The 16,444-nt window shown below is 43.4% G+C and overlaps 1 protein-coding gene across 2 annotated transcripts in view; it reads left to right on the plus strand.

Annotated features, from left to right (window-relative positions):
- The first annotated feature begins 6,054 nt into the window (after positions 1-6,054).
- PLPP1 (phospholipid phosphatase 1) overlaps positions 6,055-16,444 on the plus strand; it is a 56,153-nt gene continuing 45,763 nt past the window's right edge. The window contains exon 1 of one of the 2 annotated variants that reach the window (XM_042825591.1): positions 6,055-6,196. In XM_042825591.1, the coding sequence (XP_042681525.1) occupies positions 6,139-6,196 (58 nt within the window). In that variant the 5' untranslated portion in view covers positions 6,055-6,138. The remainder of the gene's footprint in view (positions 6,197-16,444) is intronic. The other variant, XM_042825589.1, reaches the window with a different exon arrangement.

Raw genomic sequence — 16,444 nt, forward strand, 5'->3', positions numbered from 1 at the left:
GGTTTGATAGCAATAGGAAAAAAAAAAAAAAAAAAAAAAAAAAAAAAGACAAGTCTGTGGATCTTGAACAAGAGCAACACTGTAACAGCACAATGCCATTACTAGAAATGTTGCAAAAGGCCCCTTCTGCAAACATATTCCCTCAGCCATTTGCGTTCTATTAGCCTTGTCTTGGCTTTGGAGCATAATTTTGCCTAAATATGAGTATTGCAGTAACATCTGCAGGCACAATGCACTGTGTTAGGTAATGCACATAGTAAGGGGCCATTACTGTTCAGAAGACTTTCCAGTATAAACAAGAACGTGTAGGGCTGGAGGGGCAGCATAAGGCTGCCCACCCACCTAGCAGGAGTAAAACAACAGGCCTGGGAAATAAACTCAGCTCTGTTTCTCCCTGCATTTCTCTGCTTTTGTTTCTTCCTGTGCTGCTCCAAAGCATTTCAGACCGGTTTGCTGCCTGTTTCATGCATGGAATGTAAGAGGTGTGACTGCTGTGGCCAAGCAGGGATGAGCAACAGGAGCAGATATTTCCGTGTCTGCACTCTAAATGTGCAACTTTGGTCAGCCAGTGAAACATGAGAAGTACCTGAAAGATATGCACTAATACATTTCTGTGTCCGTTTAAGTTGATGCATGGATACCCAAAGATATAAGAAACCAGCCTTTGGAGGCTGAATGTAATGGGTCAAAATGGTTTGCTTTTGATACTTCATTGGAAAGTTCTTTACTGTGCAACTGGTGTATCTGTTGAAGTTCGTCTCTTGAGATTCCTAATGCTGCTTGAGGTACTTCTGATTTGGTGGCTGGTTTAACTGCAAAGTGTGACCAGGAAGAGAAGAGGGAAAGGAAAGCAGTAGATGGAGGACACAAATCCTGCAGCTCCTGAATCACTCTGACTTGCAATAATATTAAGATTTTTTAAAATAAAAGTTTCACTCAGCCATGGACATTTTATGAGTGCCCAGAGGACATTCTTCCCTTCAGAATCTATTATTGCTCCAGAGCAGCATTTGAAATTGAAACAAACAGTAAAACCCAATAAAGAGCAAACAGAGACAGTTGCTTAGCCCTAGTAACAGCCAACAGGGACAGTTGCTTAGGTCAACTAGTAAGAGTGTATCTGATGTTCGTATGGCTAATTTTCTTTGTCAAAAATGGTACACGTGTGTGCAAGCTTGCCATGGGAAACTGTCCCATTACTTGTACTAACCCCAGCCCATGACCAGAAATTACTTGGAAGTGTGCTACATAGTTCTGAGCTATAACACTATTTGTGAGCTAACAAATAAATAGTGTGGGCAATCATGTGCCAGTACCTGTTTTTTGTGTGTTTAATTCATCTGCTTAATTAACTTATGTAAGGCACAGCCTGAAGTGTTTTCTGGAATATACTAAATGATCTTCTGAGGCTGTATGGTGTATGTTATTAAAATATGTATAAACAAAGGTATGTACTTGGGATTTAATTAATTTTCAATCATCACATGAGCACAAATGTTAATTTTATATTATTAGATTGTTGGGTGACATCTGCTTGATTCCTTAGTTCTATGGCTAATATTTAGAAATAACTTGTCATTTGTACAAGCATGGTGTTATCACTCTTACAGAAATGCTGGTATGACTTCAGTATAAAGTTGAGGGTGCAGAGTCCTACAGGATCCTAACTTCCCAGCAGTGAAAGAGTGGAGCACCATAGGAGTCAATCCCATGTCACTGGCCTGAAAGTAGGAGATTTTGGTGAGTGCATCTTAGAAGAGGTGTTGGGGGTGAGGTACCCAGATTGGTATAATCTGTATTTAATGGAAAAAATATTAAGGGAGAGAATGCAGGAAAATCCTCTTGCTTTGTTCATTAGGAATACAAAGATTCTTTATTGCTCACAGCTTCCTGACTGAAAAACAAACACGAGACATGGGAGCAAGGAAAATAAAACAACTAAACAGACCAAACAGAAGATGTGAAGCTAAGATATGTTGATGGAATCTAAATTCTGCTTTCTGAAACTTAATAAGCAAAGCATGGCAGCTGACTTTAGGGGTCCTGGTCCCAGAACTAGTCAGGACTGTGTATTTTCATTAGGGGAAAATCCTGCTTCCTGGACAAATAGCATAGGAGAGTTCAGGAGAGTCACCTCAGCACACTTCCTTCCTTGATTCTCTTCTGTAGCCTTACTACATGCGTGCGATTTTGGTAGTTAAATTAGAAGTAACCACACAAAATTAAGTCAGTTTAACAGAGCATTACTAACAAGTCTGAACTATTCCATCCCTGTTAATTATTGATGTTTTGTGGTGTTAACGCTGCAGCCGTTGACTGGCTTTGAGTTTAACTAAAACCTGTTTCAGATTATATCCAAGCAGCCCAATTCTGCCCAACGTCACCGAGCAGGCAGAGGCTTCAGGGATTTAGGAGGCAGTCTGTGTGGCACTTGTTTCCAGCACACCTTTATAAAATGCAGGAATTCAGAAGTTCTGACGCTTCTAAACTACAGAGATTACTGTTTAGGAGAGGACCCATGGTCTAAAAAGCCTACCTCATGCCTTTTGGCCCCTTTGTGATGTTGTGGCCCACAGCAACCTGAGGCAATGAATTCCACAATATTCCAGTGTTAACAAGGAGCCCTCTTGTCTGACACCTTACTTAGCTTCTCACCAGTTCTCATCTGATGCAGATTAGTGAATACTTCCTATGTTTTTGTCTTCTCTACACATCTCACGATTCCTAGATCAGTACCTTATAAAGCCTTGTACAGGTTACCTTATAAAGCCTTTTACCCTCCCATATCCTCCTTTCCATGTTGAAAAATCCTATTTTTATCTTTGTTTTTCTTATATACCTCTGTATAAATATTCTAATAATCCTTCCTTTGCCTTCATTGGAGCATTTTCTCTTTCAGCTGTATGCATTTTGGCTTGGGATCGCCGATATTCAGGAACGTGCTTTAATGACACTGTTTGGATTGCTATCAGTTTCTTCCCTAGCAGCTCCCACTCGCCAGCTGAGGATCTCAGTCGAGCACTGAGCTGATGGCTTCCCAGAAGCCTCCAGGACTACCCTGCAATCTCTTTCCTGAGCGATAGCAGCTCGTTTAGAGCTATTGACTCCTGCCACAGATCAAGCTGCAGAGAAATAAAGCCTCGGAAAGTCCCCTCATTTATTCCAGTTACTGCTCTATATGAATGTTAATTGCAGTTAAGGGCCCTGTTGGGCCGGTACTACTCAATTAGCATACAAGTACTACCAGAGGCTAATGACAAACTTCCTGAGGATTTAATCCTAGCATACACAAAACTTTTAAGGAGGATGGGCAAAATACTGAAGATCTGTGATTTCTGGAAGAACCAGGACATAGAAATGAATAGGGCATTAACCCGACTTTAGGATTCTCTCAATTAAAGGAAAATGGAAATAAAACAATGAAATGAGCTTACCAAACGAGAAGTAAGAGGTTAAGATATTCAGAGAGTCTAAATGCAAGATAATGATACTCAACTACTTAATGAAGGGATAAAATGTTGCTTATGACCATTGTCTGTTGCTTTCATTTTACTTGTGTCCCAGGTCAAAAATGTTCTTTGACACAAACCTGGTCAAACATATAGGCAGATCTGCTCTGACACCTGTGGCTTGCAGTGAACAGAATGATAGACATCCAGGAGCCTTGCTGCTAGGGACAGGCACATGCTATTCTGAATGTTGTTGTTGAGAGATATATTTTATGTTAAAGGAAATTAAGCTTTTCTTTTTTATTATTTTACTTTTGCACAAGTCATTCTGTTAGTGTAAAATAATCAGTCGCATACCCAGGGATACAGCACTTGCACTAACACAACATATGCAATTATTTTTTGGTCTGGAAGGGCTTGTGTTGGTGTGTTTCCATCACTGGTAGCTAGCCACAAAGGAAGGTGCAGAAAAGCTTTCTGAATGCTTGGTACAATGCAGGGCTGACCTGGTCCCTACACTCTGCTCAGCTGGGGGTTTCCCAGACATCTGCCAGCGCAGTGGTGGGAATGTGGTTGCGACAGCAAGGAACATATCCTTGTGCAATGGGAAGTTTGGAGAGGAACTCTGTGACCAATCTTGTCCCTGAATTCTGCCAGAAGACTTGCTCTTCCCTCAGGCAAGCTGTCTCAGGGATAAAACAGAGATGTAGAAACTGTGTGGCAGTTAAACATGATTAATTCCTTTGCTTGGGAATGCTGTGCTACTACAGCTCAATTTTCAGGTGTTTTAAGTGTCATGACTGTAGCCTACCATCTTCTGGGAAGTGTTCCACTTAAATTAGCCAGTGTGATGTCTTTGATCTCTAATTTACTGAACAGGGGTGTGAGTTGGGAGAATTTTTGGTGTTCAGTCTGAGAAAGATTAGCATGATGCTTTGGGGCTGAAGTAAGCAACTACAGCAGTTGTGCATGGAACATTTGCATTCTTTGTTTGTTTGTTTGTTTTTTCTCTTCTTTTTTTTCCTCTCTCCACCCAAAAGTCTTTTGGGGAATTTTCCTCCTGCTACTTTCAGGACCAGCACACCTCACAGATGATCTCCCTGTGTGAAGAGCAGGCTGAACACTCCTTTCAAGAGCACTCACAAACAGACCCTGGTCTCGCCCCTGCCTGGCTATGCTACAGCTCATGGTGATGTTCTGTATTTCCACACAACTCTAGAGCTTCTGCCTTGGGAGAACCGTAGAGTGCTTGCAAAGGAAATTGAGACTAGAAGTTAGGAGGGCAGTGAGGCACTCAGAAGCTGTGGATGCCCTGTCCCTGGAGGCATTCATGGCCAGGTTGGAGGAGGCTGGGGGCAGCCTGATCTGGTGGGTGTCAGCCCTGCCCATGGCAGAGGGATTGGAACTGGTTGTACTTTAAGGTCCCCTCTCTCCTAAGCCATTCTATGACTGATTGATTCTGTGACTTCTGTCAATAACGCCCCACTTGTGAAAGAAAACAAAGGAATTTGTGATTTCTGGAAGCACACCATATGTATTTTCTAGCTGTCTTTCTTCTTAGACGTTGCAGTAAAATCAAGAAGTCTTTCATATGCTGCTGTACAGAACTTTATATATAGACTCTCCATGGAGACCTGCTTATGTAACATATTCAGACAGTGTGCTTGAGTTGGAGACACAGCACACTGAGGGACATTTCCATCTCAAGTCCTGGTTGCTCTCGCTGATCCCCTAAACCCGTTCCTCCCAAACAGACCCAAACAGTCTGCAGAACCTGGGGGTGGAATAGATGAGAGGGCAGAAAGTGCCGTGCCCGATGCTGGCAGTGCCACGCACCTCAGAGAGGAGCCTGCCCCACACGGAGCAGCAGCAGCGCCAGTGGGAACCATGCTGCCGTGTGGCAAGCGCTTATACAACAAGCGGGCACTAGGACACTTGTAATGTGGGTCACTGTTTTTTCAGAGTAAAAGCTTTTCGTGAGGAACAAAGTGCCGAGTTGTGCCGAAGATTGGGTATTCTCTATTCCTGCGTGATTTTCCCTTTCACCTTTCCCGCCGGCAGGTGACAACTCCCCTCGGGTTGCGGGGACCCCGCCGCGCCCCCATGGCGCCGGGCCCTCGCTCATCCCCTCCCGCGGGACGCAGAGGGTCCCGATACCGCCCCGGCACTCGTCGCCCGCCTCAACGCCTGCCACAGCGCTGGTAGAAATGCCGCGCCGCGTGAGGAGCAGCGAGTGACGGCGGCCGCCCGAGGCGAGGCGGGGAGCGCACTCCGGATCCGCTGGCCCCGCCCCGTCCGTCCGCCACCTCGCCCGCCCCCCGCGCGGAGGAGGAGCTCCGCGCCCCACGCGGCTGCTCCGCGGGGCGGAGCGGGCGCCATCGGCGGGCAGGGCCGGCACCTCGGCTGCGTCCGCCGTGCGGGGTGTGCCGGCCGCGGGTGGGGGCCGGGCGGTGCTCCTCCGCTCCCGCCTCCCCTTCCTCCGACCTCCTCCCACCCCCCCCCCCGCCGCCTCCCTTAAAGCGCGGTGGGCGCCGCAGTGGAGGCAGTAGCGCAGTGCGGGCGCAGGGCGGCGGGGGGCGGGCGCCATCGGCTCGGGCGCGGCTGAGCTTCCCTGCCCGCCTCCGCTCCGCTCCCGCCCCTCGGGCTCCGGCTGTCACCGCGTGAGGAGGAGCCGCCGCGCGCCGCCAGCATGTTTGACAGGACGCGGCTGCCCTTCGTGGCGCTGGACGTGGTCTGCGTGGTGCTGGGTAGGTCGGCGGGCGCGGGGCCCCGGGCTTGGCGTCGGTCGGGTGCGAGGGCTCTCGGTGCCCCGCGGCGCTGCCTCCCGCACGGTCCCACGCCGGCCGCACGCACGGCGCTCCCTCACGCCGCTCCCTCACGCCGCTCCGCGCGTCCCCGCGCCTCTCCCTCCGCCTTTGTCCGCTCCTTCCTCCTCCTCACTTCACTGCCACCGGACTGCGCAGGAATCTGGTCGCTGGCTGTCTCCAGCCGTCCCCGGCTCTCGTCTCGGCGGGGTCGTGTCCCAGTGGAAGCGGCAGGCTGCTAGCGCTCAGGGCTGGGTGATAGCTCAGGGGTGCCGGCAGCTCCTTCTTTTTGTTCTCCGCTCTTCGTTCCCGCACCTCGCAGGCTGGCTGGCCAGCCGGCTGCGGCGGAGCTCCCTGCGGGAAGGGAGGTAAGGGGTCTGCGGCCCGAGATCGGAGGAGCCTCGGGGCTGTCCGGAACGACGAGCCAGGGACAGCGCAGGGAAAACTCCTCGGACTGTTGTCTGAAGTCCACATCAGGTGCTGTGCAGCGAGGATTCGCGTTGCTTCAAGGTCTGAGTTGCGTGCTTACTCAGAGGAACGGAGCTCTTGCTGCAGGTTGAAGTCTGAACTGCGTTAGTCCGAGCTGTCTGCGCTCACGTCGCTGAGCAGCCGGCGTGGGGCGGGGCGGGGGGCTTTGGTGCGGGGCAGTGCTCACTGTTGGACCGCAGCGCTGCCGCAGCTTCCCCGAGCTGGCCCAGAGAACGGCATCCTACTCGCTTGTCTCTGTCCGTCTCTCTCTCCTTCCCTCTTAGAACCACAGCTATGACCTGTCAGTTGTTCTCTTCTCTGTAATCACACGGTGCGAGCAGTGGCGTTAATTATTGATCAGCGTAGGGGGGTTTGCAGTGCTGTGACTCCTGGACATTTGGGTGTTGGGAACCAGGGAAGCATCTTTGTGTCTGATAGGCTGCTCTTCTTGGTGACTTGGAAGAAGCCTTCATAAGGTGGTGGTGTTTCGATCGGAAGAGCGTCGTGTATTTGTTGGTGTGTCCTTAATCTTCACTTCGTAATCAAAGGAGTTCTGCTCTTCAGTGATAAAGCTGGGCTTGCTCCTGTCGTGTTCAGCAGGGAGTGTTCAGACAGGTCTGGCTCACTAAGTGTCTTGCTCGGAGATATCTCTAGCATCAGTATAAAACATATGAGCCGTGTTCTTGCTTGTTTAGGCTGGTGATAGGCATTAGATACAGGTTATTAATCTTCCTGTTTGAAGGAACTAAATGGCATTCAATGATAAAAAAATGAAATGGTTGACAGAAGTTTTTTCCTCCCCGCTTCCTTGATAGTGGAGGTGTGCTTCATTTTTGACTTAAACATGTTGAATTAACAGGTTTCAGTTAAATTCCATTTGGGGCAAAGTAATAGAAATGAAGGAATTGGTTAAATACTAGATAAAGGACTGAGTTCTTCTCTCTTCCTCTTCTCTGGCTCCCGCATAACTCTGGGAGGGTTCTTAGAACATGGGGTTTAAGCCTGTGCATCTGAAAGGGGGGTCTGTTTTAATTTTTCAGTATAAGAAAACTGGTTCCTTTTCATCCTACTTTGCCCTTCCCCCTGTTCACGCATTTTGATATCTGATCAAATGGCCGACATAACTGCCTGGATAAAGTGTCTTTCGGCTAACCTGATACACAGTATCTCCACCAAAGAGACCGTAAAGCCTCCAAGAGGAAACTTCTTTAACTGTGTAGTAAACCAGCTTTAATTAAGGACAGAGCCTTGTCTGTGGGTAATAGCCTGTTCTGCTTTGCAGAGGGCTACCAGTGCTGTGCTTGTGACCCTGAGGTAACTTACCAATGAGCAGCTTGGCTTGCTTCTTCTCTTCTTGTCCCTCTGCCACCTCTGCTTGCTTTCTGTCAGTGAAGATGGGTAAGAAAAACAATAACTCTTAGCAGTGCAGGACAGAAAAAACAAGGATATCACTTCAAGTAATGGTGACCTGACTCGTGAGGTCACTGTGAATGCAGATGACTGCATATGACTTGTTCTTCCAACCGTTCCTTGCACAGGTTCAACTTTCCCAACATTTTAGAACACAAATGTTCCAGAAAGGAAGAGATTTAAAAAAAACAAACAAAGCAAACTACAAAACAACAAGGAATTGCTAAGTTCAGGTCATAAAATAAGAGCAGGTTAGAGTCTCCTGGTTAATGTAGTGTCAAGCCATTGGACTTAGGTTGTTTCAGGCAACCAAACTGGAACGGCGTTCAGCTCTTAACTGGTCTTAAAGCATCCTCCCTGCCAACCTTTCCATCTGTAAGGGAGAAGGAATTCTGGGAAGGTGATCTTAAGCTATTCTTCTTATCAGAATACTCATTTTCCCCTGATAAGCATCAAACCATTATCTTAACGAAAAAAAAAAAAACCCACAAAAAACCAACCACCATAGGCTGCAGACTTCTGCAGTGCTTGCTTTTAGAAGAAGAGCAGTGAGGAGGCTGTGCTGCAGTGCTGGCTGTGTGTGTGCTGCATGGCTGCACAGAGGTCTGCAGTAGTGCTGGGGGAAGTTCCCTTGCTCTGTGCGGTCCAATAGACAGCAGTCAGTAGCTACTCTGTTCTCTGGAAAGCACAATGGCCAGGGCAACAGAGCTTCTTTCTCCTGCATAATAAGGTTTACTGCATGTCCATCCTTATTTTATTGATGGAATGACATTTCATATGGCACTGCACAGATGCGTCTAGGACTTATATTCAGTTTAAACAGTAAAGCTGTTTTACACTGATACTAAGAGTTGGGCTTTTTCTTATTTATTATATGTTCACAAGGATAAATAATAGCTTACAGGAATTAATTCTGCTTTTGGCTGTTGTCTTCAACAAGGCTATTATTTGATTTTTATTAGGCTCCTTCTTAAGGTAGCTAGAAAACACCTTAAGAACGAAGTTGGGAATCATCCCAGAATGAGTGAGAGAGTATTTAATATGTTTACTTTTAGATCAAACGCATTAGGTGTAAGTCAGGCTAGTATTGGAAAAAATGTAATTAACTTATAATTAATTTCTGCAGAGGTGACTAGGAAGTAAGAAAAACATTCTCTGCGAAGTTAGACTCTAGGACAATTCAGTTCAGGTCTGTTTGGTGCAATTCTTGTTCATTCTTGTTCAACTTCTCTGCAAGGATCAGGTTCAACGGAACTGTTTCCCATCCTCTTCCTTGATTTTTGTCAGTTATCCTATAGCTTTTGTTAGCAAGCTGTGTACTTGTCAGTTGTGTTTGCTGCTGTAATGTAAGAATATGTAAACCTAAAATTAGGAAACATTAATTAAAAGAAAAATATTTATAAATATATATATATATATTTAGATCTTTACTCTTCTGATCCTTCTGCAATAGGCTGAAAATAGTGCTGAGCTACTTAAGTACTTGGTGGTTTCAAGATGCCAGTGAAAGCTTACCTGCTGCCTAATTGTTCTTTTGCAGTGGGATTTTTTGCTTCTCAAATACTTAAGCTCCCTGAACTGCAAGTAGCAAATGCAAAAAGAGAAGGGATCTGTAGGCTGGTGGTGGTGGAAAAGATGAGATGGTGGCAGTCTTAATTTGATGTCCCAAAACCACTTTTTAAGATCATTTAAGTAAGAGAGGGGAAAGTTCTAAAAAAGAACATATGAACAAAAATAAAATACAAACTACTTATATGGCTTTCTTTTTCTCTAAACATTGACTATTTAGATTACAGGGATGTGCTGTGATACAGCACAATATGATAAATATCAAACATGCACATAGAGCAGGCGTATTTGCTTTCACAGTGTGTGTTGCAGGGAAGATAGATGGCTGGACCATTTTGTGCTCCCTGTACAATGTTCTTGATTTAAGTATTGTTACTCTGTTCTGAGAGCATTTGTTGGTGGAGGCAACCTTGTGCAAGACAGCAAGGTATTGCTGTTCAGTGAAGAAAGACCTGCTTCTATGTGGGTTAGAACTTCCTGATGGATTGCCCTAGATTCAATAAAACATCCTCCCCTCTTACTTATGACTCACAGATACATGGGTCACATTTCCACATCAAGTATGTGCTTAACCTTTTTTTTTCTTTTTTTTTTTTCTCATCTAGTGCATGAGTTCCTAGTTAAGCCATAACAGCTTTGTGTCAAAGAGCACTTATCTTCAAATGATACTGTCCACTGAGTACCACAGGATGGTGTTCAGAAGGACTTTTTAAGTTCCTTGGAAACACATTTGTCACCTAAAACTCAGAAAGCCTTCCATCTCGCACAGGGCTTTCTTGAACACATAAGACTGAGTTTTCCAGTTGAGGTGATGTTCCTTGGTACTTGATATGGAGATTCTCTCTGTCTTGCTTGGAATTCTATGGAGGAGTTTTCAGTTAGAACATGACTAGTTAATGAATACTTCAAAGCCAGCAGCCAGGTTCTTGCTTTGCCAGGTGTTGCTGTTAAGTGTTATCTTGTCCTCTGGCTAACCTGTTCTCACGAGAAGTTCTTGCACTTGCCTAGAGCAGCACCATGTAAATCCTGATTCACCTTCCAGTGACTTCCTGTGAACCAGATCTTGAACTTAGTGCTATACTCTTCATTCTTGGCAGAGCAGAGAAAGATGCTTCTTGTCAAATACTCAAATCTTGGTGTGTTTTATTTGAAACAGGCAGAAGGGCTCTCACAGTGTGCTAGTATAAAGATGGTGCCCTTTGTTCAAGGGAGCAGTAGAAGAGATATTTCTGTTCCTATATTCTATAGAAAATGAAATGCTGCACTACAGCTAAACGGTGAAATATCACATCCCTCATCGTGGAAGTGATCCTACCTCATCTTATAGCTGCTCTGGTGCAAGCTTGAGCCTGTGCTTATTGAACACATTGAATTGACTCTAAAGACTTGGATCACACAAGCTCATACTAATGAAAAGCACCTTTGTTTGGCATCTGCATAGTCGCAGCCCTGGTCTAAGCGGGCAAAATATCGGTTGACTGTTGATGCTTAGTAGTATGTAGGAGCACAATCATGCTGACAAGATGCCAAAGATCAGGTAAAGCTGTGATAGCCTACTGTCTAGCCTTCCTGAAGCCATGGAACGGGGTAACGTGAATCTGGTAGGTTCTAGATGAGAGTTCTCACTCAGCAACTTATGCCAGACAACTGAGTACTGCTTCCCAAACTAGGTCAGGAGAATTTAAACAGCAAAACAGACTCACTTTGGGTGGTAGAGAAAGGGAAACATTTTGTTCAGCACTTTTTTTTTTTAAATTTAGAAGCTCATTGGTAAAAAATGTATTACTGTAGAAAGGTGGCTGTGAGCACTGTCAGGGGTTTGTTGGTATGGGCTTGGTTACTGCTATGTCTGCACTTGAATGGGGGATGGGCTCTTCCCTATCCTGTATGAACCTCTTTCTCCCTCCACCCCGCCCTGCAAGAGGAAGCCTGTTCCTCTTGGGGAATAATCACATAAAACAGATCTTGTGAGGTGGCTTTGAGATGTTAGCTAGACCTCCCTGGTATAGAAGAAATGATCTTTGCTACCTGATCCTTTCCTAGGGAAGGAGAAAGCAGGAGCTGTACTGAAGCATATCTTTGACCAGTCTTTTCTCTAAGTGTAGAAGTGACTATATAACAAATTTCAGCATCTTAGTGTCTTCCTTTCTCTTTGAATAACTTGGATTTTTCTCCCTCAATCTTATGTTATGCGTTCTTATCCCTTGTAACTTGGTCCTTTTGTTGCTGCTTATGGTAAGCCTGTTACTGATTCTTAGGTAGCTGAGTGCTGGGATGTTAACACATATCTATAACTGTAGCTTCCCTACTTTCAAGTATCCAAAAGGCAGTGGATTCAGATTACATTAAGCTGATGGAGCTGTTTTGGCAGATAGTGACGTGAGAGAATAGCTTCAGTCGGGAACTGTTCTCTATTAAATACCCCAAAATGACTTCTCAGTCAGTGTATTCCACGTGTATTTACTTGGTGTTTCTTCAGGGAGCTCTGTGCCGTTTTCCTGAGTCTGTGAAATCAAGTCTTTAGTGAGTCTATACTGCAGTGCTGTTATCCTGTTAAAATATTCCAGCCCAGTGTGGTGGCTAGCGCCAGAGCTAATGAGATTCCTGGGGGATGGAAGTACAATTATTTCTGTTTGTATGCTTGCTTCCCATCACTTCCTTAATCTAAGTTTTCCAGCCATCAAGACATGGAAAATGCAACTGCTAATCTTTAATGTGTGGAAACTTAGATCACAGATAAAGCAGTGGTGATTTTTCACCAGAGCTGGGAAGCTACTCCTGTTCTATTATATGAGCACTGGAAGATTTCTCTGCACTGTGGCAGTATTAATTATTCAAGAATCAAGAGCAGTATTACATGGATGGTTACAAGTTCTGGTTAAATCAATATTGTGTTGTCCTGAACCAATACAAAGCAAATGCTCTGATAGCCCAAAAGTATATAGAATGCTATTGGTTACTTTTCCCTTCTTAATTCTATTTAGTTTAATACAGAGTTTATTTTCATGCTCCATGGGCATGGAAGAATAAAAACAACAGGACAACAAAAAGCTCAATGCCTAGAAATATTCATTATAAGCAGAATGGCATGCAGCACTGTGCATGTGTGAAGTACTTCACGATGACGAAGTATACAATTTTATGGGACTACCAAGTCCCTTTTGTAGCACCGCCACTGTAGAACTGTAGGTTGTTAGAGCATGTTTGAACATTAGCATTGCAAGCCTCAGTGAGGAAAAGAGCGTTTATATTCCATATTTAATAATTTCCTGTTTTCTCAAGACTGAATGGTATTTTAGATCAGGATGTACGTGAAATCATCTGAAAGCCTCTTGCTATTAGCTTCCTCAAAACAAAGATTAAAATGGAAAAATAGTTACAACTTCTGGAGTTTAAAATGCTGGTCTTAAATGACAACTTCAGTTCACATCAACTGCAACTTAAAAAAAAAAAAAAAAAAAAAAAAAAAAAAAAATTAAATTCCTCCCAGTCTTGCCAACAGCCAAATTTGACATTTCAGTTTCTTGTGCTATACTGTGTTCACTGTTTGTAAGCATATTACTTTAGGTAGATAGTTTGTAGAAGATCTCAGTCTTAGGGAGTGTGTGTGGTTTTATATCTATGAGCTTTTAAATTTTCTATACAATACAATCAGAGCCTTTAAAAGGGCACATAGTACAGTGATAAATATTTAATTTCAGCTCAGTAGGAATAGTTATAGTGGGAGAACTCGTTCTCCCTTGTTCTGGCTGCAGCTCACTTCTTTTGAATACTGCAATGCACGAAGCTACTGATGTTTTCTTTTCCCACTCTTACCTTAATCTTTTTTTTTTCCCTCCATTTTTAACAATTAATCTGTTGGTCTTTATTCTTTGTCAGGTGTCAGTTATAACAGAAACTGGCCTTTTCCTGCTGGGTGAACTGCTGATAAATTCCATGTGGTTGTCTTTGGGCTTACTTAGCTTGGACCTCTTCCTCCTGCCAACCAGAAGCAGAACCCAGGGCACAGCCCTTGGCTTGTGTCCTCCTACAGGATCGTTTAAGCCACTTGGTTTTCTCTGCATTGAATAGAACAGTGTAGAGATGAGTGAGTAATGTACCTTAGCTCTTCTTACTTTTGTACTTCACTGAATGCTCACAGAGAAAACAGCTGTGGGTTTTTACACTCCCAACAGGTGCTTCTAAAAATTATTTATTTACTTTTAGTTGATTGTGCTATCTTCTTGGAGAGTGAAATGCAGAACTAAGAGAACACAATTCACTTGTGTAAAAATGAATCAGATAAACAAACGTTGTGTAATGCAGAGAAGTGAACTAGTGTTAATTGTTGAGTGCAAGGGAAACTATTGATTCTGTTACTAGCTACTCAATGCTAGTTAATGACTGGGCTGGAAAACATGCTGTCCTGCTTTTAGGCTGGCATAGTTCACAGTAAGGTTTCCTTTGCCTCACTCATGCCTCCACCACCATTGCCATTTTTCAGCTAAAGCATAGGGTATGGGGAGGGAGTCACTTAGTGAAAATACTGCTAGCCAGTCCAGGCTGCTCATCTGGCTTTTCTGTGAAGCAATTTGCATATAAGAAAATAAATCAAAATGCAGTCCATCTACATTTGCAAATTTATTTCTGATACTGTAGCAGAAATTCAAATGTCGTTTGGTCTTTACAGCGTGTTTCTATTGGTTATTTGAGCCTAGCACAGTCTCAAGTGTTACCAGAATAATTGGTGAGTGGGTGATAAAAATATTTTTCATTCCTTGGGATCGAAGTTTAAATTAAATCTTCTGGGAAGCTTCCTGACACCTCACAAGGAGTCTACTCTTGCTTCTCATCTAGTGAATATAGTTTTTTTGATTTCTTTTGTCCATCCTTCACTTTTAGGAGTCAAAAGTCTATAAACACTTTTTTCTTAATTTTTTTTTCCTCCTTTCTGTAGTAGTTTTCTGTATTCCTGCTACGCTGTCCTTTAGAACTCTTGAGTGCCTTTCTCTTAACTGTTCACTGAAGAAACTTTTTCAGCACCGTTGCTTCTGTGCAGAGGAAAGTTTCTTTTACAGGTATTCCAAAATTCACTCTAGTAGCATGAGGCTGACCTGTCTCAGTTTCCTTAAATCTCTCACATATCTCCTTGCTCTAGATTGTACACTCCAAAATGAGCAGGAAAGCAAACATGTCTGTCCTGGCTGAAAATAAAAGCACAAATACATGTATAAGAGTAGAAAAAATCTCATTTTTCTTTGCTTGCAATAGTGGTTACCAACTATAGAGGTTCAGTTCAGAATGACTCCATTTACATGGGTGTGGGGTTGTATAATCTCATGTAGAAATACTGTGGTAACTTTTCTTAATGAGTAGCTGATAAATGATTTGTTTTGAAGATAGCATTTACAATGCTCTGTGGAGATTTTTTCCAATACAGCCTAAATTCCTGTTTAACACTTATTTCTCCCAGTTCAGATGTAAATTGGGGATTCCTTTTCAAAAGCCAAAGCATACCTTGTGCCAGAGCATCTCAATCAGCATGTAGAGATCCTATTTTCATATTTCTGTTCTAAAAATCACTCTGACTTTATCTTAATACGCCTTCTTTTAAGTAGCGCTTTTAAGCTTGGTATAGCATGACAAAAACTTTTAGTTAATATTCAAGCTAGGATATTTTTATTTTCCATAGTTGTTTGAAGGTAACTTCAACTCTTCTGTGTCATGGAGAGCTAGAGTCCACAATTTGCAGAAGCTTTTAAGATGTCACAGATAAAATGAACATTATCCAGTGATAAGGAGGCCATTGGGTTGATTAAAGGATGTTTACAGAAAGTGTTTAATTACTTTGAACTACTCAAAACTGGGGAGGAGAGTGGATTCCAGCCACAAATGAGATTTCCTGAGGCATTTAAGCTGATCTGAGACTATGGTCAACCTATTCTACTTTTCACAGTGTTGGGTATTGTTTACATTTTCTACCTTATACCAGTTTTAAGTTCAGCACTCAGCTGGATGAGTAAGATCCATGTTAGATGGATTCTCCTTTTTTTCTTTTCCTTTTAATTTTTTTTTTTTGAGTGGGGAGGACAGGTTAATGTCAAAAGCTGTTGACATTATGATAACAGAATAGCAGGTTAGGACAACTTAGGCTACCTTGAAGTTGCTCTTAAAAACATGACCAGAAACTTCTAGAGCTTTGTGAGTGACACTCAATTCTGAACTGGATAATGCAGTATATAATAAGAACAAGAATTTGAGTCTGTCAACTATAAAACTTACAAAATAGTCTTAATCTGAGACACTTCTCTAAAGTGTCATCTAACCTGTGTCCATATCCTTGATTATGAAAGGGTTCCTAAATTATGAGTAAATCACAAACACAGTATTTTCCATTTTTGAAGGTTATTTTCTCAAATATTTTCTCAAATATTGATGTTAAATATTTTGGCAGCTGTCAACTGTAGCAGAGGCTATCTTATCTATAAATGCTAGGATATTTTTTGTATGTTTAGATAAAGATATCTGCACATGAGTCAGCAATGTGCCCTTGTTGCTGAGAAGGCTAATGTTTTTCTTGGCTGCATTAGGTAAAATACTGCCAGCAGGTCAAGAGAGGAGATCCTTCCCCTTGTACTTGCCATTGGTGGGGACACATTGGAGTCCCGTGTCCAGTTCTGTACCCCTGGTATAACAGGTACCTGGACACATCAAAATGAATCCAGTAGAAGTCTGCTGAGGAGATGAAGGGTATGGAGCTCCTCT

Source organism: Centrocercus urophasianus, unplaced genomic scaffold (genome assembly GCF_019232065.1).
Source record: "Centrocercus urophasianus isolate 14NV4802_14NV808 unplaced genomic scaffold, USGS_Curo_1.0 seq_25, whole genome shotgun sequence".
Taxonomy (NCBI): domain Eukaryota; kingdom Metazoa; phylum Chordata; class Aves; order Galliformes; family Phasianidae; genus Centrocercus; species Centrocercus urophasianus.